Below are 26751 nucleotides of genomic sequence, written 5' to 3'. Positions count from 1 at the left end.
TGTATATGAAAGCCTAAGAGACCTTTAGACCAACTGGTCGACCAGTTGCTATGGCACACACTGACCACCAAGGGGCAGATGCTTAGGAGTTTCCCCCTGGTGGTCAGTGTGCTCCCACAGCCAACCTCCCACAGTCCCTCCCCCGGCCAGCCCCGATAGGCCCCGACCAAGACTGGATGAGATGGCCACAATCGGCCACGATCACCAGCCAAGCTGAGGGACCTCACCCGTGCACAAATTCGTGCACTGGACCTCTAGTTAAGCTATAAGTATAGAAGTAATTCTAAGATTCTGGTAAGCATTTCACAATCTTTATGCGACATGGCACCTTGTAAATGACTTATATTACTATGCTAGCAATAACTCACTGGGCCATCCCTCTTGCATTTTCTGAGAGTACTTAGGTATGGCCATGTGTAAGTTGTATGCTGGAGCCATTTCCTACTGGGTTGGAAGAGATCTCTTGATGAGTATGCTATGCACCTCTTCCCAATCCAATGCTTAATGACAACACATTGATAGTTTGATAGGAACATTTACACCACAGAAATTGGCAAATACTAGAAGTCAGAACTATTTTTCCCTCAGTTTGCCTACAACTACACCATCTAGTTAGCTGTTATGACTGCTACTCCATTTCTATAATAACTCTAGGGAGAGAAAAAGAAAAAAAAAGCCCAGCAGCTGTGGCTCAGTAGTTGAGCCTCAACCCATGAATCAGGAGGTCATGGTTCGATTTCTAGTCAGGGCATATGCCCAGGTTGTAGGCTCAATCACCAGTGTGGGCATTCAGGGGGCAGCCAATCAATGATTCTCTCATCATTGACGTTTCTATCTCTCTCTCCCTCTCCCTTCCTCTCTGAAATCAATAAAAAATATATTTAAAAAAACACAAATATATCCCCCTAGAATTGATACTATACTTACAAGATCTAAATAAGAGTCTCACTGAAGTTTGAATTCTCTACAGCTATGATTACTTTATAGACACTAAAAATACTTAACTAGATAGTAATCACATTTTCTCTATATAATCTACTATGTACTGTAACCACCAAATAAGGTTTGACAAAGAAATTTACCTGAATTCTTGGAGCAGCACTACTTAGCAGAATAACAAAGACTAGGCCAAAGGGAACTGAAAGGGAGGAAGGCAAGCCTCTGAAGACTTAGCCACTTCTGTTCTAAACCAAAATAGCTGTCAAAGAGAATACTCTATAGCAGTGGTTCTCAACCTTGGCTGCACATTAGAATCACCTGGGAATCTTTTTAAAATCCTGATTTCTGGGCCTCATCCTCCGGAAATTCTGTTTCTTTGTTACTAATGTTGTGGCCCCACCCCATAACAAAGAAACAGAATTTCCGGAGGATGAGGCCCAGAAATCAGGATTTTAAAAAGATTCCCAGGTGATTCTAATGTGCAGCCAAGGTTGAGAACCACTGCTCTATAGAGTCATGTTTTCGGGCAAGTGAATTATAACATTCTCATTTACAATAAACTGCCCAGCTACTGCCACAGATGTGAGAGTCCTGAGCACAGCTGGGTCTGGAAATTTCTTTTGAGGTCTATCTCTCAGGTATTTCTAGTCCAGAAAATTACAGTCTTCATTTCTGAGTATTCATATTTTTTTCTGTGTTGAGTACAGTGATTTGTGGACAAAACTGAAAATAACAGGTAATCAAAGAATTAATGCACTTTATTGGAGATTCACCAAACTGGGAAGTTTTTATTTATCTTCTACAATGTAAATTTTTTTAAATAAAAAGAAATAGGAAATAAGACCTAAGTCAGCCTTTGGCAGAAGCCAGCTCAAGAAGACAGCAAGGGCCACTGTTGATGTCACTATTTTCCTGTTTCCCCAGGTGGTTCCTTTGGCTTAGAGTTTCTGAGACAGCTTTCTTACACTCCTTGAAACTATTTTGAGTCCTTCTGATTCCATGCTGGCAGTGAAATTCCTAGCCTTGGGGACCATTGTAACTCCCACTGATATAAATCAACAGTCACCTCCAGATTAAGTATCACGAGATTACATAGGTCCCTTAGCATATGAAGGGCCAGAGACCTGCACATTTGAGCATGGGATTATGGGGAAACTAGAAGAAGCACCACTTCTGTAAAGAAAGAGAAACAAAGACAAGTTCCTAGTTCAGAAAAAAGAGAATAAATGAGAGCTATGGCATAATTGCTTTCTCTGATCTGCTATAAAAGATCAGTGATATAACACAGATGTTTAAAACTTTGTTTCTATCTCTATTTCCTATCATTGCATAGAACAAAATGTATAAATCCATTCTTCTAAGATGTTTTCCTCTGTGAAATTAACTCTGCAGTGACTCTTGAATGGATGTCTCTGACTTATCCAATATAATAAAAGGCTAATATGCAAATGGTCATCATGCCCTCATGCTGTAACAACCTATCAGCAGGAGGCTGCGTGCACAGGTGGGCGGGGCTGCGTGTATGGCGAGGCATGTGCGGGTGGACGGGGCTGCATGCACAACAGGTCACCAGGAGATGCATGGAGCACCTCTTGGTCCCTCCCCTACCCACCCTGGCTCCCTCCCGGCTCCCGCAGGAGGCGGCGGCACCCTTCTGCCTCCCATGGGCTTCGGCAGCTCCCTCCCACCTCCCATGGAAGCTGCGCTGCTCCCGCCTCCCTACCATGGAAGCAGCATGGCTCCCACCTCCCTCCCGCGGAAGCGGTGCAGCTCCCTCCTGCCTCCCACAGGCGCACCGTGGCTCCCACGGTGGGCAGCCTACTGCACACAATTTCGCGCGCTGGGCCACTAGTTTTTAAATAACCATTTTAAAGAATAGACAAAGAAGTGTTAATATGTATATTCAAGTATATAGGAGTAATATGCTCTACTATTAGCCATTCCTATTCCCCTCTGGGATCCCCTCCAAAATTCCTGAACAAAGAAAATATCTTTTGTTCATTTTACTTAGTCATTTAATCAAACCCAATAACTCATTCAAACCCCTCAGTAACACGTGTTCAGTTTCAAATTCAATGAACAGAAACAATAAAATGAAGTCAACAACCTGATGGATCTTCTGTTGGTCTGAAAATCTGGGTTCCATTTTCATTACACAAGAAACTGTTTGAGGACAAATTGCCTAAAACTGTAGATTCATATTCATACCTGTATGAACACAGGGAAAACATTTTATGTTAGAAACTAATAAAGGCAAAGTGAACATTATGCAGATTAATTCCTGCTTCACTTAAGATATAATATTCAAATTTAGTAAAGAACTCTTTTCATCTTTGCCACATAATCATCATAAATTAATATCATCAAAAAACTTGCTGCTCATTATCAATGCGCAATCCCTTGACAGCTAGCTTTCAGTTATTTGCATGTGGATGATCTACCTTTCAGATTACCTAACATCAAGTTTCTGTAGTTTGTAGGTGATCATTTACTGGAAACAATTACTGTGGGATACGGGACAAAAACTAATAAAAATAATAGACTCTAGACTTGACAAAATATAATTAAGAAGCAAAGGCTTTGTGGGGGTGCGGGGACACAACACAACAAAACAAGTCTCCAACTTTGGATTTTTTGAGGTTCGCTCATATGAAATATACCCCCACTTTCTGAGAATCTAAACAATAATTCCTGCATGTGTTCATTAACCCCTAAGAGAAACAAAACCTTTGCCCATCATAATAAGAGACCTTAGGAGAAACTCAAACACTTGACAACACAATGTAATGATCTTTCCTCTTCTCATAAGAACAAAGGGATGAATAGACTGTGATCATTTACATTAGGCAAATTACCATAAGCTCAGCATACCCTTTGTCAGAATATCCTAAATTATCCTAAATTGTGAAAGAATGGAGGAAAATATGCCAAATAAAATCTCTCTTTGTTAGGGATAATGGTGGAAGACTTGCCCTCTGAGTTCCAAATGAGTTTGAGTGTTAAAACACCTTTCCCTTAGAAAAATTGCCTAGTCATGCCCATGAGTTTGACTGTGAACTGTGGACAAATGCTTCTGTCTCCATACCTATGATGCCATGAGACATGCCAGCTTCAAACAAAATAACACTTTTGGAAGAGGGTAGAGAGAAATGTAAATGTAAACACAACTTGGCATTGTGTTGGAGAGGACAGGAAATAAAAAGTCAGTAAAAAACTCTTTGCCTGGAAACTTCTGATCCTTACAGAAATACCTGAGAAGACGAAATGTCTTTTTCATGCAACTTATCCACTTAACACCTAAGAACTCATTCAAAGTCCATTCATTCCCAAAACATCAGCAAAATGACAGTGAATGGATTTTAAAATAGAAAAGGAAAGGCAATAACACCACAGGGATAGAAAGAATGAAAAAATTGACAAGAAGATTTTGAAAATGGGAAAACATATAACTGAGTGGTCACTGAATTAGTAGATATCAAAAATGCAACCCTAAGTAAGTGCCTGCATGGAAACAACCAAGTATGTGCCACATATTCCTGGAGAGTTTCAGGCAAGATATAAGACATTTCTAAATTGGTGAGTAGGCATGGTCCAAAAATAAGGATTGGTTTAAAGTGTGTATAAGGAGCAGTTAAACCCTTATAGACATCCTCTGCCATTCCAATTGAAATGGTCTTTGACTCTAGAGTGTTTGAACAGGCACATTGAGAATAAGAAGGCTATACTAAAAACTAAGGGTAGTAGATTTGTTTAAAATGTACATACTGAAAAGTGAGATTCTCACTCCCACCTAGATGGTAACCAAGCTTCTACCTCCTAGGCAACAGATTGGAGAATCCCTGTCAAAAGTAACTGATAGGTTATGGCTGTTCTGAGCCATCTAAAAAATAGCCAGTCCCTATACAATCACCATACAAAGAAGTCCTCTATTAATCATGTCCTACACATTTACAGAGAACTTCCAGCTAGTTTGATGTTGTTATACTGCTCTCTTATATATGAACAAAAAAACAAGAACCACCAGATGTATGAGAAAACCCTGTATCAGTAAAGATAGAGTCAAAACAAATAAAACCTGTACACTAGGAAGAAACAGAGACAATGAAGACAGAAGAAGGAAATTTAGATGGGAAAAGACACTGCATTTTTTAAAGAAAATAAGATGTTCTTTAAAAAGATATATTCAAAACACAATAGTCCTTGGAAATTAAAAAAGTGATAGCAAAAACTAGAAATCTACTCAAAGATTTGGAAAATAAAGAAATCTCCCAAAAAGTAACGGGAATTCAAGGAGATAGAAAATTGAAGAAAAAAGTTGAGAAACATATAAGCTTAATCCAGGATATACAATATTCAAGTAGAAGTTCTACAAAAAGAAAAATAGAGGGGTAGGGGAGATATTACTAAAGAAATAATACAAGTAACTTTTTCAAATGTCTAGATTGAAGGCACCGAGCACAATGAAGGAAAAGGATTTACACTAAGTATCATGAATCCAGACTTTGGAGCTTAAGAGAAAATCCCAAAAGATCCCAGAGAAGGGAAACTGATCACAGGAGTGAGAATGGCACATAATTCTCAATAGTAACACTGGAAGCTAGAAAGTATTGGAATAATACCTTCAAATTTTCTAGGGCAAATATTTTCAATCTAGAATTTTACACCAGCCAAACTATCAATCAAGGGTGAGTAGAAAAAGAATTACTTCCCTTAGACACTTTTTCAGAAACCTCTTAGACAATATTTTCCACAAAAAGAAGTAAATGTAAAAAGGGAAGCAGAAGATGTGATACCCAAGAAATAAGTAACTGAATAGAGGAAAGAGGCAAAGCAAATTCCCAAGGATTATGATAAGGAAAAATTTCAAGGAAGCCGCCATGTAGCAGGCCTAGAGGTTCCCATTTGGATTGTAGATGACGAGTCGGTGGTGACAGGAGAGATATCTCTAAGATGAAAATGAAACCGTCTGATATGTATGAGTATATTGAGAAGATGTTGCCCTACCAGTGGAAAGTTTGGTGACAAATAACAAGAAAGTGAATTAATTTTTATAAGCAATGATTAAATCCAGGGAAAAATTAAAAAGTGACTAAGAAATGAATGATAAAATATTGACGTAGTCATACACATGGAAAGAATGAGTATGATATTATAGCAGAAAGTCATTATATATGGCATAACACTAAAGTATCAAAAACTAAAAGAATAAATATTGAGACATTGGGAGGTAAATAGCAGAAGAAAGAGGGAAAAGAGTTCCAAGTAGCTGCCTCTGGAAAGAAGTGATATGGGCAATGTTAAAGGGGCAGGAGGCAACTCTTTTTTCAATATAATTTTACTTTTGCAACTTTGTACACAAATGACTTTAGTAAAAATTAAAATAAAAATCAAACTTCAGACTGGTCTGTCTCTTGATGACCTACAATTAAACAGAACCGCATTGTAATTAAAAGTGTCTAAATAGTCCAAAGAAAGGAGCCATCTCCAATTTTTGCAAGGTCCTAAAAATATTTCAGTCAGACTCAGTTCCATAAAAGAGGTGTTCCAAATCTCTATATCATAAATTAACTAAATTTAAGTGACTATGTAACTGGAAGCGAGTCAGCCAAGAACACAAAACGGACTGGTGGAACAGAATTTGCGTTTTTGGTTTCTGTTAAGGTGCTCTGAGTTTTGGGGAAGCATTGTTCCTAGAAAGGAAATTCCAAAGCTTCATTTCCTGCAGTTGAAAATTGAATCTAAAAAATTATCAGAGCCTGAATGCTTACCGGTCCATGAGGAAATGAGGTAGAGACTGTAAGAAACACCCAAGGCCCATAACAGCACATCCAACACCAATCATTCTAGGTCTGTGAAATTTCGTTCCAAAATAACTCACAAATATAATCAAAAAAAGATTTCCTAAGGGGGAGAAAGTGAGTTAAAAATAAATATTTCAGTAAGTATGCGCGCAATAGCTTAATGAACAGCCTGACTCAATCATTTACTATCTAGCATTCATTGTATAAACACTATCTCAACTATTGGGATTGGTGCTAGGGATTCATGAAACAAGTAAGACACAACCTCTGCCCTGAAGGAGGGCTATTTTATGTGGAGAGCGGCTACAGCATTTGGACAGGTTCAAGCCTCAGACTAATGAGAGGGCACTATCCTCTCGTGGCAAAGCCACGTGCAAGTCCCAGCACAATTATAGCCTAAGGCTTATAGTTGTAAGCTTGACCTTATGGTCTGAACCTGTGGTCCCACGTGGCTGAGTGATGTGGGCTTGATAGAGTTCAGGTGCATGTAATTGAGTAGATTCGAAACCCCCGAGAATGTTATAAACATCTTGACCACGCCCTCACTTTGCCTCGTGGAATCTGGCTATAAAATAAAGACTCGGCTTGCAGGCCGTGGCACTGTCTCTCTAATCAAAGGGCAGTGTCCCACCTAGCCCCAGCTTTATTCTCTTGTCTGTCTTTTCTAATCCTTCACTGCCCCGCCCACCTCAGGTTCACCCATGGCTGTGCTGGCACAGCACAATTTTACAATGTTGAAAGATACATAAACAGATCTCTATGCAACAACAACAATTAAAAAGGGCAGAGAAAGGGAAGCCAGAAGAAGGGATAGAAGACTGATTCTGGGAATTTTTAAAGGCTGTATTTGTGATTAGCTAGCCTTAGGTGTCAGACCATGTGTCACCTCTGGCCTCTCTCTCCATGCCTGCTCCACAGAATATCAGAATATTATGTTTCCTATGCTTGAAAAAAAAAAGAAGCAAAAGTCAAATTCAGATAGATAAATGTTTTTCTAGCTTATGATTAAAATATAACTTTATATTGGTCAACATAACCAAATGAGGGATCTGTGTTTATTTCTACTTCTTTCCTTAGAAGTAAAAAAATTGTGGATTCCCCACTTTTCCAAGTGTTCTTAGAAGTAAGTCTGGAGTTGAGGAGTAAATAACTCAATGAAAAATTGATTCCCAGGTCTTAGGATAAAGAAACTAATTGGGGAAACCTGATTATTATGGAAAAGCCCTTGATAAGTATAAAGAGCTGAGAGTCAAAAATATTCTTTGGTATCTGTGCCATCCTTTAGATCAGCGGTTCTCAACCTGTGGGTCGCGACCCCTTTGGGGGTCGAACGACCCTTTCACAGGGGTCGCCTAAATACATCCTGCATATCAGATTCTTACATTACGATTCATAACAGTAGCAAAATTACAGTTATGAAGTAGCAACAAAAATAATTTTATGGTTGGGGGTCACCACACAGGAGGAACTATATTAAAGGGTCACGGCATTAGGAAGGTTGAGAACCATTGCTTTAGACCATGAGCTGAGCTATACAAGACTATGTAAAGAGTTATTTCCAACTCCATCACCTAGCATACAGGTGATACAGGGAGCTGAACACTAGGAGACAGAATCAAGAATCGCCCGTTTCAATTTTGCCGCTCCTCAATCCTGATTTTTCGTTCAGAGCTTGATTAAATATATTAAAGGCAACTCTTATCTTGAAGGATGTAGGAGCCATGATAAAACTATAAAGGAGTGGTATTCATATTTCTATGCAGCAAGTTCACAGGAGAAATCTTTATCTCCCTCATTCTTCCTCTCTGTCCTCACATCTTCCCAGTCATCCACAAGAAGCAGGACCTAAGAATAGACTTTATCTTTCCCTCAATTCAGAGAGATGTGAAAGCAGTTTCTTCTTCCCTCTGCACTTAGGAAGAATTGTCAGTTTCCCAGAAACAACAGGAGAAGGAAAATATTTGCTTCTTCTTTTGGAAAACAGATTCCTTTGTTTTCCATTGTATTTCCTAAGTATCAAGATGGAGCCCTTAAGAGTCATCAAATGATAAATTAAATGTAAATATTATAAATACTTAACTACTTATGCTATATAACCAGAAACTATTAGAATAAAATATCCAGTGGGGGACATGTGATAATATTTAGGTGTTATTCAGATGCAATATTTAAATGAATTATTTCTAAGCATACTCCAAAGTTAGCTAGGCTATTCAATCTGTTTCAGAAAATATACTCTTCAGTAAGATTAAATTGCCTAAAACAAATAAGGAGAATAAAATTCAGACTAGCTCTATATATAAAATAAATTATAAAAGGAAATAATATGGGAATAATTCATTACCAATCTCAAAACTCCCATTAATAAATCCAACTAGTGATGTCGGGATGTTGAATTGTCTCTCTATTTGTGTGAGCATGGAATTCATATAAGATCCAGATAGTGTTTTGGATATAAATGCACATGTTATTGCCAGCAGAAACATCTAGAAAGAAAAGAATATAAGAAAACATATGAAGATTTTATTTTTAAATTGTATGTTTGCCATCTGTTGACAAAATATCTTCTACCACAAAACTGAATTAAATCTCCAATTTAAGCCAGCACCGGTTTGGCTCAGTGGATAGAGCGTTGGCCTGCGGACTGAGGGGTCCCGGGTTCGATTCCGGTCAGGGGCATGTACCTTGGTTGCGGGCACATCCCCAGTGGGGGGTGTGCAGGAGGCAGCTGATCGATGTTTCTCTCTCATCGATGTTTCTGGCTCTCTGTTCCTCTCCCTTCCTCTCTGTAAAAAATCAATAAAATATATTTTAAAAAAAAAAAATCTCCAATTTAAGTTATCCTTGAATTGACAAGCAACTTTTTGTTGTTGTTGTTGTTGTTGTTAATCCTCACCTGAGGGTATTTTTTCCATTGAGTTTTAGAGAGAGTAGAAGGGAGGGAGGGGGAGAGAGAGAAAGAAACATCCCTGTGAGACAGACACATCGATTGGTTGCCTCCAATGCAACCCCAATTCAGGGCTGAGAGTGAACTTGCAACCCAAGTATGTGCCCTTGACCAGGAACCTATATAATTGTATTAACCAATGTAACCACAATAAATTCAATCCTATATAATAAAGAGGTAATATGCAAATTAACCATCACTCCAACACACAAGATGGCTGACCCCATGTGAATACAAGATGGCCGGCAGGGGAGGGAAGTTGGGGGGGACCAGGCCTACAGGGGAGGGAAGTTAGGGGCAATCGGGCTGGCAGGGGAGGGCAGTTAGGGGTGACCAGGCCAGCAAGGGAGGGAAGTTAGGGGTGACCAGGCCAGCAGGAGAGGGCAGTTGGAGGTGACCAGGCCTGCAGGGGAGGGCAATTGGGGGTGACCAGGCTGGCAGGAGAGGGCATTTAGGGGCGACCAGGATGGCAGAGGAGGGCAGTTAGGGGTGACCAGGTTGGCAGGGGAGGGCAGTTAGGGGTGACTGGGCCAGCAGGGGAGGGCAGTTAGGGGTGACCAGGCCAGCAGGAGAGGGCAGTTGGGAGCAATTGGGCTGGCAGGGGAGCAGTTAGGTGTCAATCAGGCTGACAGGGGAGTGGTTAGAGGCTGATCAGGCTGGGAGGCAGAAGCGGTTAGGGGCAATCAGGCAGGCAGGCAGGCAAGTGGTTGGGAGCCAGCAGTCCTGGATTGTGAGATTGGGCCTGGGATCAGGCCTCAACGGGCAATTAGACATCCCTCTAGGGGTCCCAGATTGGAGAGGGTGCAGGCTGGGCTGAGGGACACACCCTCCCTCCCTCACCCCGACCCTGCACAAATTTCGTGCACTGGGCCTCTAGTAAATATATAAAAATAAATAAATATTAAATTTATGATATTGATCCCTTCAGGTTTAATATAATCAAGCCAATGTAAGCAAGGCACATTTTAAATTATTATATTCGTTATTCACATCATTAGAAAAATACATTGTTCTTACACACACACACACAAAATCTGATTATTAAGCAATTGCCTCTCACTTTTACCTGATAAACTTCTACTTGCATTATTTTGCCATAACATTCAGATCAATGTCTGATCTTGCCAAACTCAAAAGTGATCAAAAATTAAAGACCAACTGTTTATAAATAATGCCTGGATTGACTTTTATCCACAACTGCTATCAATAATAAATAGCTAATATTTATTGAATTTTTACAATAGTACAGTCATTATTTCAAGCATGTAAAAAGAAAAAAATCCTATCAGATAATTATATTTTATTAACCTTCTCGGATGAGAAAACTGAAGCACAAAGAGGTTAAGCAACTTGTCTAAGGGTTGAAGCAAGTAAGCAGTTGAAGTTAGAGATGACCCCAGGGAGCTTGGGCCTCGAACCTTATTTTTAACCACTCAGTTTCAGGAGAAGGACATGACAATTGAGGATAGTTTAAGGGAAAATTTACAAATATAACAAACGTGGCATTTCAGGCAAAATTAGTTTTCTAAATCTATATCATAATCCCCCACTTTCACGTACATGTGTATATTTTCCCTAAACACATACAAAGAAAAAATAAACTTTTGATAGGGAGAAATTGCTGGCAGTGTCTTAGTTTGGAAACCACTTGCAGGCACTAGCTATAGAACCAAGATAAATATCCAGATCCCTTGCTTAAAATAAATTCAGATTGTGTTTAAAGGCAAAATGCAAAAAGAAATTACTGTGAAATAGTCAAGATATTAGAAACAGCTAACAAATGAGCATTTTTCTTATTGAAAATGGTTGGCATGCTGCCAAAGCTTGAAGTAAACAATTGCTTTACTTGGTCATTGTGGAGTGATCACTGCCTATAGATCAGCAATCATTTCTGCCTAGGAACCATTTTCCGGGAGAGATCCCCACACTCCTCTGGCCCAGAAACCCCTGAAGGTTGGGGGAGGGGAGGGACATTTAATTAGCCTTTGATCTAGGAAAATAAGTCCTGCTGTAACATCACGCCTGAAAATTTTAAAGACTTTGTCTTCTGTTTAAGTTTCCCCACACTATCTCCAATTAAATTGCCTGAATCAATAACCCTATTTAGACACACTTTCAGTTATAAAACATACTTCATTAAAGCAAGAAATTATCACCATAACAGGTAGTAGGACATTAACATTAGATTACTTCATGAACATATGAACAACTTTATAAGCTCTAAGTTAAAAAAAATACATATAAATACATACATGCAAAAAATTCCATACCTTTAACTTGGAAAAACATCTTATTCTATGGGTTTCAATTTTCTCAGTTTCTCCCATGTTGTTCTTCTGAGTGTTCCAAAGTATTTATGATTTAAATCTTGATATTTCTTAGTTCTATTGTTTTAAGAAGACAAAAATATATTAAATTGCTGACAAACTCCTAAGTCGTCATTCTTTTGAAGAAAATACTAAATTTGAACAACATAATCAGAAACCATTGTACAAAAACACCTGGGAAGCTTTTGATCTCCATCTAGAAAATAATGACGTTAAAGAAGATTTAGTTGTTAAGTTTCCATTGAAAAAGGTCACATCAAATAACTTTAGTTACTCTTTAGTGAGATTAAAGATAGAATTATTTGTTATGTCCTCTTACAAAATAATGACCATGTGGTTAAAACAAAACTTTTCCTTTCTTTAACCAAAACAAATAGAACCAAAGTGCACTTTTTTTGGACTTACATGAAAATGCTGCTTTTAAGAACACACAGACTTTGATTTGTGTTTGTGCTAAAACTCTGCTTCAGCTAGCCTACCAAAGTTCAAAAATCTCTGTTTGGCTAGGCTCCCTCTTCAAGTTCTTTTCATTCCAATACTTCCCTGGAGTTTCAAGAAGGGAAGCACTTTCTGGGGCACTGCTGATTCACGGAAACCTGGGGAGACATGGAATTTTAATTATGGAAATAGCCTAAGTAAAAACAACAAATAGTTCTCTGATCTGAAAAGAATCCTACAGTTGCAAGATAAGAGGTTTAGGAGATGACCAAACATATAAGTTTGCTGAATCCTATTCCCCTACAGACATAAAGGCAGATCTATGTAATAAATACAGGTCTATGTGTATCTATAAGTATATATATATTAATTATATAGGCACACATTTTTATATGTAAAACATTACTTAAACTCTATTCAATTTTATTAACCCCTTTTTAAAATTTTGTCTATTTTTGTCCTAGTGTCTTGAAACTAGGACAATATTTTGTACCAAAACCAAAGTGTTCACTATGACAATATTTATTCTAGTAAATCTATTTTAAGAAGGGAGAATATTATATTAGCAGTATTTCCCAAGTTACTTTATTAAAATCCTCTGAACAATATCCACTTAACAAATGATCCTAAATGCACTAATTTTTAAAGACCCTACTGCTTTACCTTTATAAGTTTGCTGAATCCTATTCCCCTACAAACATAAAGGCAACAAACACTGCACAGTGTACGAGCTTAGTTCTCTTTCCGCATGCTATGATGGACACAATTATGTATTGAAAGTCTACTGTGTGCCAGCCATAGTGTTAAGCACAGGATTTTGGAAACGAACAAGAAAGACTCACTATCCCAAAGACAATATAAACTAATTAGGCTCTGTGGAAAGCACTTGTACCCAGATCCCAAGAAACCTATATTTTAATTGGGAATGGTAAAACTTTTAAATAAAACACACTGGAATATAACTAAACAGTATATGATCAAATTACAAATGCTTTGGTGTGTAAGAAATGAAAAAATTCATATATCATTCATGGAAATTATTAAACAGTCTTGGCAATTCCAAATGGCCCCACAGATGAACTCGTGCTGCAATCTCCACATAAAATGCCAAATCACCTTAATCAAAGTTCAAGTGCAAGAGCTAGTTTTGAAAAAAAAAAATGAGAGAATAGGATAACTTTTCAAATGAATGGAAACTGTTCTTCTTTGGCCCTCACCTGTAATACATATGCTTTTATTATACATAAACCTCTCAGCTGCTCTCTCCTCTTCCTTCTCATGATTTAGAACCCAATCTTACTCCCCTTCATTTTCCCTTCTATCTCTCCTTGCCAAAATCCGAGCCCAATATAGTCACCCAATCAAACAATAAGAGAGAAAGAGAACTTATTCCTCTTCCATGTCAAAGTTGTCTTCACTCTTTTTAGTGGCTAAAAAAATGACTCTTCTAAATGCCTATGTTTTCCTATCTGACCAGGGGACATAAAAGGTGAAGTTAGTAACACAGAAGATCACCGCATAGTAGAATACTGTAGTTCCTTCTATGTATCGTGACACTATGGAACCATCTTGAGCACATTTTATCACCATGCCTCAAAGGTTTATTTCAAAATGTGTTTGCTCTCTTGAAGGATGTCTTATAAACAAACGTGTTGACTGGGATAAAAGGCATTTTGAAACTAAGCACTTGGAATGAATTCAATGCGATTCAATTAACACTGAACATTTTCCTATATACAGTGAAAACATTTTAGCTTTTCATACACACGTTAATAGAGAAAAACAAATCAATTCACAGTAAAATCTATTGTTTCTTGAACAAAATTCATGAAATCCGATAGTTAATGTCACAATCACTTTGAGCATTGTGGTTGCAAATCAGGGAAAGCACGCATTGTTTCTTCATATCCTTGAGAAGGGCAAGTGCCAGCCGTGTGAACAATCCCCTTTTGTTAGCACAGGGTGTTTACACGGTGACTTTTGTTCCTGGGACCACAGTGCCACAGATAAATCCTCATCAATCATCACTGCTAATGAAAATGACTGGCTGAAGCTGTATTAAGAGGAGAAGCATTTTAGTTCTCTAACCCCTTCTCAGCATTCAAAGGGGAGCGGGAAATTCTTCAGTATGCATTCTCACAAAAATGGGGTTGCATTTTTTCCATGTCTACTGGTCACAACTCTGGGTTTCTTTTTTGTTTTGTTTAGTATTGTTTTCATTGGAGTCAAAGCACATTACAGAATTGTTAACTATATACACATTTTTGGATAGCAGGGCTCTAGCACTTTTCATCTTGCGTGACTGGAACTCTGAACAGCAGCACTCAGGTTTTTGACACTCCTTAGTTGCCAGTCTTAACAAATCTCAATCACAAAAGAATACAATTTTTTTACAAAACAAATAAGTGACCTTGTTTGTGCTCTTTCCCCCGTATTAGATATATAGACATCTTTTTTTTTTAAGACTGGGAAATGCATACATCTAATTTTACATCATAGTATTGAATTAACAAAATAAAGGCTTTACTTTATCATGGCAAAACTAGTAGTACATACATGAAGAAGACTTAGGAGAACATCCTTTCCTGGGGGGGGGCGGGGAGAGAGAGAGAGAGAGAGTCATACCAGCAACATCTTAAGAAAATTGTTTATTTCCAGAATCTTCAAATGGCTTTTCCTTCTGCAAGAAGAGGACAGCCTCTTGGGAGTATCCAGCTGAAATAATTCAACCAATACCAAACCAAGCAAGCATGTGCCAGGGGAGCACATGGAGAACCAACAATGACTCTTTGTCTAATGCCTACAAAAGTTATTTTACTTCTATTAGTTCATTTTCATCAGAAATCAAAGAATAAAATATTGGATTCTGCAAATAAGCCTTACAAATACAGGTATTATTTTACTTCTTATGATTAGAGGGGGTACCAGGGATACATCACTCTAGGCAAAACAAAAGGAGAAACTTAACTGAGCCATATGGCCATGCCTGCGATTTCTCCGTGCCAACCAAAGAGTGAAATGCACAGAAACACAAGCAAAATAAATATACCTACTCTGTGACTTTAGAAAACTTACTGTCCGACTCTGATAATAGACCAAGACACGGAAAAGCCAAACTGATACTCGACTTCCTAAGTCTTCAGGAGAACTGGTTGTGAATAGCATCAGTGTTACATCCAATGCAAATAACGCTAAAGAATGATCAGGTTATTATCAGAGTGGCCAATCTTTTCCACGCTGGCAATGTAAACTATTTTGTTTCTTTAAAATTTTATCCCAATTTTTTTGTCCTTTTGCCTGCACACACACAGATTTGGTTACAGAAACATGTTCCTTCCATTAATTATGCCAAGTAAATACTGAACTCTTCCTTTTTCTCATAGAGAAAGGAGTTTTTATCTCTTTGTAAATCTCCCAAAATAACTGAAAATCCAAAATGTTCAGATCCGCCCCCCCACAACCCATTTATTTGTGTACTTGTTCATTCACATTAATGGATATGGAAAGGCAGCTAGATATAATAAAAAATGTCAGACCTTGAGGCCCAGTCAACTTGGGTTTAGTCCTAGTTTAGTTGTGAGTTGTTCAAACTCATTGAGCCTTCTTTTTTTTTTTTAAACTTATCTAAGGTACTGGAATATTTTTTCCTGTCTTGCAATATAAGTATAAAGATTGAGTTGTAAATTTTACATGAGACCAATCCCTAGCATAGCTGCTGGCATAAAATAGTCACTCTGTAAATGGCAGTGATTATTATTCATTCATTTCACAAATATTTATTAAAGCTCTGCTACATTCCAAACACAGTAGTTGGTGCTAGCGATACAAAGATGAATAACATATGTGCTTGTTCGCAAGTGGTCTCACCAACTATTGGGAGAGATAGACAATTAAATAATAATAATAGGTAGTTAGTGCCATAATGCAAACAATTGGAGCTAAGTAATCGGAAGATGATTAATGAAAACTATTTGGATGTTCATTTGGAATATCATTTGGATACAGTGTAGTAGTATAAGTACTTGAGCTTTGAAATGAAGCACAACTGGTTTGAAAGCCCGTTGTTAAACTAGTTGTGTGATGTTTGTACAAGTCTCTTATCCATCCATACAATGAAGATAGTATCTGTCTTTATATCAGACAAGAAAACAGACAAAGACAGGAAAAAATAGAACCCATGAAAGGCAATTCAATAGAAGAATTTTATATTCTAGGAAACTAATTACAAAGGTATCAAAGAATTAAAATACCAACAGATTTATACTGGTGGAAAGTCACTCCAAAGAGAAAAGGCCTGAGATGCAGCACACACAGCTGCTTAGTGACAAGGCACTGCTTCAAAGTGTAGAGGGAGAGATGCCCTGGCTTCCCCTTCTCTGCAACTCCATTTTCACACCAATGCCTCCCATTGATAACCTAACAGGAAATCAGATGCAAGGGAGCCTGGGAAATTTTATTTTCCCAGACAGTCCCTTGGGATAAAGAGAGGATCAGAGGATGAGGGAAAAAAAACCATGTGAGGTCAAAAAAAACAAATGACTAACACAGCTATAATCAGTTGGAGTGGAGTTAAGTAATATGGTAAATATGTAACAGGATGCTAACAAACAATCAACATTCAATGAAGGGTAGCTATGTATATTATTGGGTAATATACCTTCAATCCTAATGCTCTTTTTATTCTCAGTAATAGAGAATTCAGGAGATTTAACTAGTTGCAATGGCCAGCTCTTGACATTACTTATGTAGCTACTGCAATCTCTATGTGATACCAAATAAGATGTGAGATTTTTATCATCAAATCAACCAATTTTTAATTGACTCAACTGCAGAATTTTCATGTACTCTTAACTCAGATTCATCAATTGGTTCCATTTTGCATTATTTGCTCTCTCTCTCTCATTCTCTCTGTATACAGTCTCGTCCCCTGTTACCCAGAGGAGATTGGGTCCAGGACCCCCCACCAAGAATACCAAAATCCTACTTTTCTCAAGTCCTTTATATACTACTAAAATGGTATAATATTTGCACATAACCTAAGCAGAGTCTTTTGTATAATTTAAATCATTTCTAAATTTCTTATAATACCTAATGCAGCATAAGTGCTATATAAATAGTTATTATATAGTATTGTTTATGGAATAATAACAAGAAAAAGATCCATACAAGTTCAGTACAGACCCAACTATCATAGGCCTAACTGTATAGTACATGTCAGTAACAATGTCACATTCTTTTCAAACATTTTTCAAATATCCAGTTGGTCAAATCTTCAGATGCAGAACTTGTGAAGATGGGATCCAACTTGAATAAGCTGGAGATACTGTGGTCCTTTAAGTATTACTAATTTTTTCTGTGTATATTTCCTTAAACAAGATATTCTATTTTGTATAAGTATAATGCAATCCTCAAAGTCTGAGAATTAAACATTAGTTCAATATTATTATCTAATCCATGGTCTATATATTGTATCAATTGTCCTGATAATGTCTTAGTAATTTTTTGTGTGTCTTTTTTTATTTAAATGGCCCAGGATCTAATCCAGCACCATACATTGCATTTAGTTACTTTATCTCTTTAGTTTATTTTGATCAGGAAGAGTTACTCAGTTGTTGTTTTTTTCTTGACCTTGTAATTGTTTAAGAGTATACATTAGTTGTTTTGTGAAATATTCCTCAGTAGGAGTTTGATGTTTCTTTATTATTAGGTTTTGGTTGCACACTTGGGACAAGAATACCATTGAAGTGGTATTACGTTCTCCTCAGTCGATGACATCTGGAGACACATGATGTCAGTCTGTCCCAGTATTTTATTCTCTCCACATCCCTTTCCCCATTAGGAGAAAACTGGGCAGTGGGAAAGCACAGCCTCCTGACCCTGTTCATTAGAAATCAACTGATGACAGGAAAGACACTATTAACCCCTCCATACCCCTGCTTCCCTTTTCCCCAGGAAGGACGGCTCCTCCTCCTCCTCCTCCTCCTCCTCCCCCCCCTTCTCCTCCTCCTCCTCCTCCTCCTCTTCCTCCCTCTCCTTCTCCTCCTTCTCCTCCTCCTCCTCTTCCTCCTCCCCCTCTTGGTGTAAAATGCCAACCGCTGCCAGCTTTGGTCACCCTGCCCTCCCCATCCAGCTCAGGAAGACGAAAGAGGGAGGGCTCAGCCACAAGCTGAGTGAGCAAGTTTATCAACTCCGCATAACAATAGGGCAAGACGACCTGGACGCTGAGACTTTCCTGCTGGCCGGGCAGGCCCAGACCGGTTCACCTGCCAGTCTTCGGAGTTTGCCCTCTCCATCCCAGGTTAGAGTGTGTACCAGTGTTTTCAGTATAGTTATTATTTTTCCCTTTGTAATGAATAAGTGATTTCTATGGAGATACTTTGAGCCTACATAAATATCCTGTTTCATCCTCATTCGTTGTAAATCCATTGATGGTTTTCTCATCCCGTTATGAATGTTATATTTATTGGTTGGTAGTCTATTATAAGAGCTTCCATTTCTCAATATTTATTTAGTCATTTATTTCAGGATGGACTCATCATGAGTTTTTATTTTACTCGATGGGTTTTAACCTATTGCCTTTATTATTTATTCATGCTCAAATTTTCTAATAGAAGCTTCTTCAAGCTGGTTCCTATAGTCTGCTGACAGGTGCTGGTAGAAGCCCCTTAAAACCGGTTCCCAAATCCTTTTGCTATCTCCCCATCTTTGTTTGGGCACTTCCTTACTTTCTGGATCCTGAGTATGTTTTAGGCTAATTTTTCACTTTCCTTGACACGACTCTCAAATTAACCCTTTTTTTGAAAATTAACCCTCCTTTAGTGATAAATAATATTTAAGGGCTAAGATAGAGATATATGTACACTTGGGAAATATGTCTGTATTTCCAAATACAGGTAAATAACATAGGTATAGGTAAATGTGTAGATATTAAATATGGGTTTATACTGACACCCCCAATTTCAAGCCAACACCATCTCCTACTGTGACCAACACTGTGATCAGTACTGAAATAATCATTTATTTTTCTCCTCTTGGAAAACATTTTTTTTTCTCTATTACCAACTTCAGATAATTTCTTATCATGGGTTCTTATATCAAGAAGATTTTGTTTTGCTCCAATATATTTGACTCCTAATACAATTTCATGTTATCTTTGGATTTATTTCTCAATAAATTCATGCCCTTTTTTAGTTTGCTAATTTAAACGAAATAATCATTTATTTTTCTCCTCTTGGAAAACATTTTTTTTTCTCTATTACCAACTTCAGATAATTTCTTATCATGGGTTCTTATATCAAGAAGATTTTGTTTTGCTCCAATATATTTGACTCCTAATACAATTTCATGTTATCTTTGGATTTATTTCTCAATAAATTCATGCCCTTCTTTAGTTTGCTAATTTAAAGTTAAGTTAAACTTTTTTAATTTAGTGGGGTGGCATTGGTTAATAAGATTATATAGGTTTCAAGTGTACATTTCTATGATGCATGATCTGTATATTGCATTGTGTGCCCACCACCCAAAGTCAGATCATCCTCCATCATCATCCATTTGGCCCTCTTTATCCTTTACTACCACTCCCACCCCCTCTTCCCTCTCCTAACCACCACACTGTCCTCTGTGTCTATGAGTTTTTGTTTGTTTTTCTTGTTTGTTCATTTGTTACTTTCAATTTTATATCACGCAGCTTGCACCTTTCTAATGATTAACTAGGGATGAGGAGATGAGTGTCTCTATTTGCAGGTGCCTTGTGATTTGCTCAAGTTTATCTGTTCTGAGCACTCTTTGTCTTCCAGTGGATTGCTCTGTGTTCTCTACTAAGCTGAAGCAATGGAAAAGTTTTAGACTTGTTTTTTGTTGTTTTCGTTTTTTGTATATATTGTATTTGTTTTGTTTTGTAATTATTTGTATTTTCTTATGTGCTTTTTGCTAGGTTAGCTTCTAGATTGGGTCCAAGACAAACATTCTTCTTCTACTCAGCAAAAACATGGAGTCTGTTGTAATTCTCCCTATCATTGTTAAACACCCTCCCCAGATACAGCAACTGATTGTTTTGTTGTTTAACACTTTCTCACTTATTAGTGAGATTGACTACGCACATTTGTACAAGTCATTATATATTCACTAGAGGCCCAGTGCATGAAATTCGTGCACAGGTAGGGTCCCTCGGCCTAGTCGGTGATCAGGGCTGAACTGCAGGCGACCGGTGGGGCTATGGGCCCCCCCCCCCCACTCCACTGGCACCTGCCTTGGCTGGCCTGGCACCACCCACTTGCCAGCCCCACTCCCCACTGCTGCCGCTGGTCACCTTCCTCTGCCCACTGGCACCCGCCTTGGCTGGCCTGGCACTGCCCACTTACAGGCCCCACCCCCTCCAAACCATTGTTCATCAGGTTGTTCCGCCGTTCTGTCGATATGCATATTAGGGTTTTATATAGATAGATGTGGGTACTCTTTGTGTGAGGAAGGATGTGGGTTATGTTAGAGCAAAGTTTATAGAAATCTGCAGAAATTTAGGGGTAAGAGGAAGAGAATAAAGACTATCACATTATCAATGGGAAAGGCATGTTTGTCAGCAGAAAATAAATTGGTCAGGGACATGCTTGAAGACCCCAATAAAATGAAAAAAGTTAACAATAGTCACAGGAGAGATTAAAACAGAATGTTAAATGAAATTGAGTAAAAAGATTTGTGAATAGCATTAATTACTAGACTGAGTCAGATTGGATAATAAGAATGGATACAGAAGTCATCAATATATGTGATTTATGCCAAAAACATTCAATACAAAGAGAAAAGAAGGGAGATAAATAGATACATGTGTTTACCTAGAATTTAGAATTTCAGTTTTGATTCAGCAGTGAGTTAAGGGAGTAAAGGAATCTAAGCAGCTAATAAGTACAGAATTGAAATTATAAACCAGGAAGTTGAGTTTGAATATACAAGTAAAGGAAAAATGAAGGAAGTGACAGACTGACACTACAAGGAGTGCCATGTTATGAGTAATATAACACAAATAAAAGTTGATTAATTGGCAAGGTTAAAAAGCTATACAAATAAAACATTACTGTTAAAAAATTCAGATGCATTTCCTGGTGAAAAGTATCCAATGAGGAGTCATTTTTGATGTGATGAGGCCACAGAACAGCTATTTAAGTAGGCTGTTATCCTAAAGGTGAAAGTGGACTAACTGAAATGGAAGCATACTCAGAAAGGCAATGTCAAGGTCTGAATAGTTGATACACAGGTGTGTGACATTTACCCAGGCTAAGCAAAAGAATTTTCAGCCCTAACTGGTTTCGCTCAGTGGATAGAGCAGTGATTGGCAAACTCATTAGTCAACAGAGCCAAATATCAACAGTACAACGATTGAAATTTCTTTTGAGAGCCAAATTTTTTAAACTTAAACTATATAGGTAGGTACATTGTTATTAACTTAATTAGGGTACTCCTAAGGCTTAGGAAGAGCCACACTCAAGGGGCCAAAAAGCCGCATGTGGCTCGCGAGTCGCAGTTTGCCGACCACGGGAATAGAGCGTTGGCCTGTGGACTGAAGGGTCCCAGGTTCAATTCCAGTCAAGGGCATGTACCTTGGTTGTGGGCACATCCCCAGTAAGGGGTGTGCAGAAGGCAGCCTATCGATGTTTCTCTCTCATCAATGTTTCTAACTCTCTACCCCTCTCCCTTCCTCTCTGTAAAAAATCAATAAAATACATTTTTTTAAAAAGTATAATTAATGTAAAAAATCAATAAAATATATATTTTTAAAAAGTATAATTTAAAAAAAAGAATTTTCAAATGCATTAATCTCCAAACTCTCTCATACAGCACTTACTATCAGTCACTAGTGAATAGCCAACTTGCCAGAAACAGAGACAAACTCTAAGCCCTTACTATGGTACATGAGAAAACCAATCAGCTTCTCTGGTGGCAAGTTGATTACATTGAGACCCTTCTACCCTGAAAGGGTATCAATCCCTCTGTACTGGAACTGGTACATATTCTACCTGTGGAAATTACTTTCCTGCTCACAGAGCCTCGGTTTGGATCATAATCTAAGTGCTTATGGAATGTTTGGTCTTCCAACATAGGATCCTGCAAAACATTACATTGGGCCAAAGGACCTACTTCATGATAAAGGAGCTTCAATGATAGACACAATACCATGAGATCCACTGGTCCTTTTAAATATTGGATTATCCAGAAGCTACCAACTTGATAGAGCAATGAAATGACCTTTTGAAGGCAAAGGTGAGGAGCCAATTTGGAGATGACACCCTGCAAAGATGAAGCACAAATATCCAAACACAGTATACCTTAATGAATTCATTGAGTATATTTTTGTTGTTGTTGTTAATCCTCACCAGAGGATATTTTTTCCATTGCTTTTCAGAGAGATTGGAAGGAAGGGAAGGAGGGTGAGAGCAAGAGAGAAACATCGATGTGAGAAAGCCACATTGACTGGTTGCTTCCTGCATACACCCCGACTGAGGATAGGGAGCAAACCCTCAATCCAGGTACATGCCCTTGACTGGGATTCAAACCTGTGACCCTTTTGTGCATGGGCCAACACTCTAACCACTTAGCCACACTGGCCAGGGCCATTGAATATGTTCTTATTTATGGGAAAAAAAGTATATATGAAACCATAACTCCCAACTATGTGACCTTATATTGGAAAGCTATGATCTACAAAAGAAAACATTGGTAGAACAATGACTATATTTTACCCCTGCTTCAGCAAAAGCCAAAAGCATAGCTATCTTCCTAGCAGTGATAAATACCTAGTTATAGATTCCAAAGAAATTTCCCTTTGACTGGAATTTGGCCTGTTGTATAACCCAACATCCAGCATCATTAGATTTTATATGTATAAAAATTCTGAATTCACAAAAATATAACCAAGGCTGTACTTCACTATGAAAGAAACACCCACATTTTCCAATGCACTTCATTTGGAAATAAGATGAGCTAGTAAGCCAGATGCTATTGTGCCGTTAATCGTGGGCTCATTTGTATGTTATGTGAATTGATGCACTTCATTTGGAAATAAGATGAGCTAGTAAGCCATACACATGCTATTGTGCCATTAATAGTAGGCTCATTTGTATGTTATGTGAATTTCCCATGTATATCCCCTTTATAAGGTAGAGCATTTTCTTCACTCCTTGTGTGAAGCTCTTAGTTACATGACTAATCCCAAGTTCACACTTATTTCCAACTATAGGAAAAAAGGCATTATTCATACCCCATCTGTTAAGAATGTATCATTTTGAAAGATAAAGAGTGTTTTAAGATACAGAGTAGTTTTATTCTCTTTGTAATTTGAATGGAAAAGAAATTGATTGTTGAAAGTAAAAAAACTTTAAAGAAAATTTATTTAAAACTTCATTGTCACCCGGTCAGTATGACTCAATGGTTGAGCCTCGACCTATGAACCAGGAGGTCAGGGTCCGTTTACCAGTCAGGGCATATGCCCAGTGTGCGGGCTTGATCCCCAGTGTGGAGTGTGCAGGAGGCAGCCGATCAATGAATCTCTCTCATCATTGATGTTTCTATCTCTCTCCTCTCCCATTTTCTCTGAAATCAATAAAAAATACATTTTTAAAAAATAACTTCATTGTCAATATATGTACATAAATTAGCCCAAGTTGATCTAGTACCCCAAGTACAATTTATTTGCTACCTACAGGGTACAAAGTAGTGCATTAGATATTGAGGCCAAGTGGTAGCCTGAGACCATTTCATCAACTTTTCTAACTCCATTTGCAATAATTGTCCATACTTCACCATTAGCATGTATTATTGCTGACCAGGCACATTTATTGTTTCTTGTGCATGTTCTTACCTTATTTTTACCCCTGCAATTACTAATGTTGAGTTAAACTATGTTTTAAATGTGTAGTGCATACATGTATCTAAGCAGCATAGTAATGTGGATTCAGTAGATCTCAACCAGACCAAATATGACTAAACTAGAGGCCCAGTGCACGAAATATGTGCACTGGTAGGGTTGCTAGCAGCTGCCGGCTGCCGGCTGGGGCCTCCCTCCCTTCCCTTGGCTGCCTGCCTACTACTGCCATCACTGCTGCTGGCTGCCACCAGCTGGAGGCTCCTGCCACCGCAAGCCAGGATCTCCATCCCTTCCCCCAGCCGGCCCTGCCCCCTTGTCAAACTCCCGGACAATCTCCCAGTTGAGGGGACAATTTGCATACTATGCTTTTATTATATAGGATGAATGGCTGGTCTCCCTTTACTGTAATATGTCTTTAGACTGCCAGAATAAGTAGTAACTTACATGTATGATCCCCCATCCTCACTCCCAAAGCTCTTTAAGTCTTGTATCAAGCCACAAATGATCAAGTCACATGACTCTTTTATTTCTTTATTATCAGTTCAACTCAGTTATTTATTATTATTATTACTTTTTTTGAGGTAGTTGATTATTATTTTAATACTCATCCAAGGATATGCTTTTTTGTTGATTTTTAGAAAGAGGAAGGGGGAGAGAGAGAGAGAACCATCCATGTGAGAGAAACATTGATCAGTTGCCTCCCATACATGCCCTGACTGGGGATTGAACCCATAACCTAGGTATGTGGCCTGACTGGGAATCAAACCTTCAAACTTTTGGTGTACAGGACAATGCAGCAATCAACTGAGCCACCTTGCCAGGATACGCCCAATATTTTACATTGAGTAAGGTGCAATTAAATTACAGTTTTTAAAACTTATTTTTAAAATGTCCCATAATTGTTTATTTTCAATAAAATTTTATTGCATATCACATCTATATCAACTCTCCTATCTATCTTTTAAGAGCTAACAAATTATTAATGGATGCATATGACATTCAAGGATATTGTATAGAGTAGCACACAATTACCAGGAATAATACAAGAAGAATTATGTATAGTAACTTATTAACCTCCATTGCTAAAGAGTAGAATGTAGTTAAGGTGCCTATGTAACTTATTCCAACTGGGAGACTTCTAAGGAAGAAAGAGGCTATTTTATTGATGCAACAGATATTAATTGTAAATGTTATTCTAAAGTTTTTTCATTAATTTTTTTATCAAAGTGAAACATTTGAACAAATTCAGTATTATTTTCTTAGTTGATGTTTGCATGCCAGTAGGAGACCAAATATATAAAAGTTGGGAAAGCCTTACTGCTATGGAGTTTGCCAAACACTTTCCCTGGTTTCTAATGATTACCTTGTGAAAACAATGATGATTGGAACTTGATTGATGTAATCGGAGATATCCACAGTGAGTTTTGATGACTAATTTCTCCCAACCTTTCTCATTGTGCCTATGGCAGCTTTCAGTAACCTGAGAGTGAGTTAAGCTTCTAAACACTTATATACATGTTGCAAATTATGTTTTACTGCACAATTAGAAACACAAATGATTTCTCTATCTTCCACGTTGCAACATGGAGCCAGAACAAAGAACTGATTTGGTAAGACCATATTTAAAACTTCTGGAAATTCTCGTGAGCATTTTGAGAAGACATTATGCAATAATGTCCTATTCCCTGGATCCTGAATATCATTACCTAGTAGTAGTATGCTTAGATTAAAAAATACCTTTTGGTTACGAGTAGAAAAGCCTGAGTCCAAAGATCCTTTGGCTGAGTTCAGGGTGAGCTTTTCATATCAACTATTCTGATCCACCCATTATTTTTCCTTTTACATACACACAACCCAAAGCTATGGAAAGATTCAACTTATACTCAATGCACCTTTAGTAAGCATTATTAGTGCTCACCAACATTCTTACTACATCAGTCTTTTATGCAGAATTTTTGAAAGGCTTGTTTTTATCAACTAAAATACATCAACTTCATTAGCCTGGCATTCATGTCCCTCCCTAAATTAACCCAATCCTCTTTCCCAGCTTCACCGCACATCATTTCTCTTCATATACTTATGCCTGGCCAAACCGTTTGGTTGTTTTAGTTTATTTCTATTTAACTGATAGCATCATATTTTTCTTCTTTTACACTCTCTGACTCTCCCCTCCATTCCCTCCAAATTGAGCAACTGTCTAGAGTGCAACCTTTTGAAATCTTTTAGTGACAAAGTCAAAAAAACTTGCATCATATCTCTACTGATTATGAGTTCTCCACCCAGTGAACTCTCATCAAGCTTTGAGGATGTCTTTTAGATTCATATAAAATCAGAGTATTATATTATTACTACTTTAGTTATAATAAAAATACTATATTGATCTTTCACGCAAATGGAAAGGAAAAGAAAGCTGGGGTAGCAATATTTTTATAGCACAAAGTAAGT

General features: G+C 37.9%; 1 protein-coding gene across 6 annotated transcripts in view; it reads right to left on the bottom strand.

Annotated features, from left to right (window-relative positions):
- SLCO1A2 (solute carrier organic anion transporter family, member 1A2) overlaps positions 1-26751 on the bottom strand; it is a 58155-nt gene that overhangs the window by 19332 nt on the left and 12072 nt on the right. For 2 of the 6 annotated variants that reach the window (XM_014542346.1, XM_005869575.2), the window contains 5 exons: positions 12420-12610; positions 11958-12071; positions 9085-9226; positions 6708-6840; positions 3047-3147 (listed from right to left, as the gene is read on the bottom strand). In XM_014542346.1, the coding sequence (XP_014397832.1) occupies positions 3047-3147; positions 6708-6840; positions 9085-9226; positions 11958-12014 (433 nt within the window). In that variant the 5' untranslated portion in view covers positions 12015-12071; positions 12420-12610. The other 4 variants (XM_005869574.2, XM_005869576.2, XM_014542347.1 and 1 more) reach the window with 4 other exon arrangements.

Source organism: Myotis brandtii, unplaced genomic scaffold (assembly GCF_000412655.1).
Source record: "Myotis brandtii unplaced genomic scaffold, ASM41265v1 scaffold299, whole genome shotgun sequence".
Classification (NCBI taxonomy): domain Eukaryota; kingdom Metazoa; phylum Chordata; class Mammalia; order Chiroptera; family Vespertilionidae; genus Myotis; species Myotis brandtii.
The sequence above is the reverse complement of the archived record's forward strand: the minus strand, read 5'-3'. Positions and strand labels throughout refer to the sequence as shown.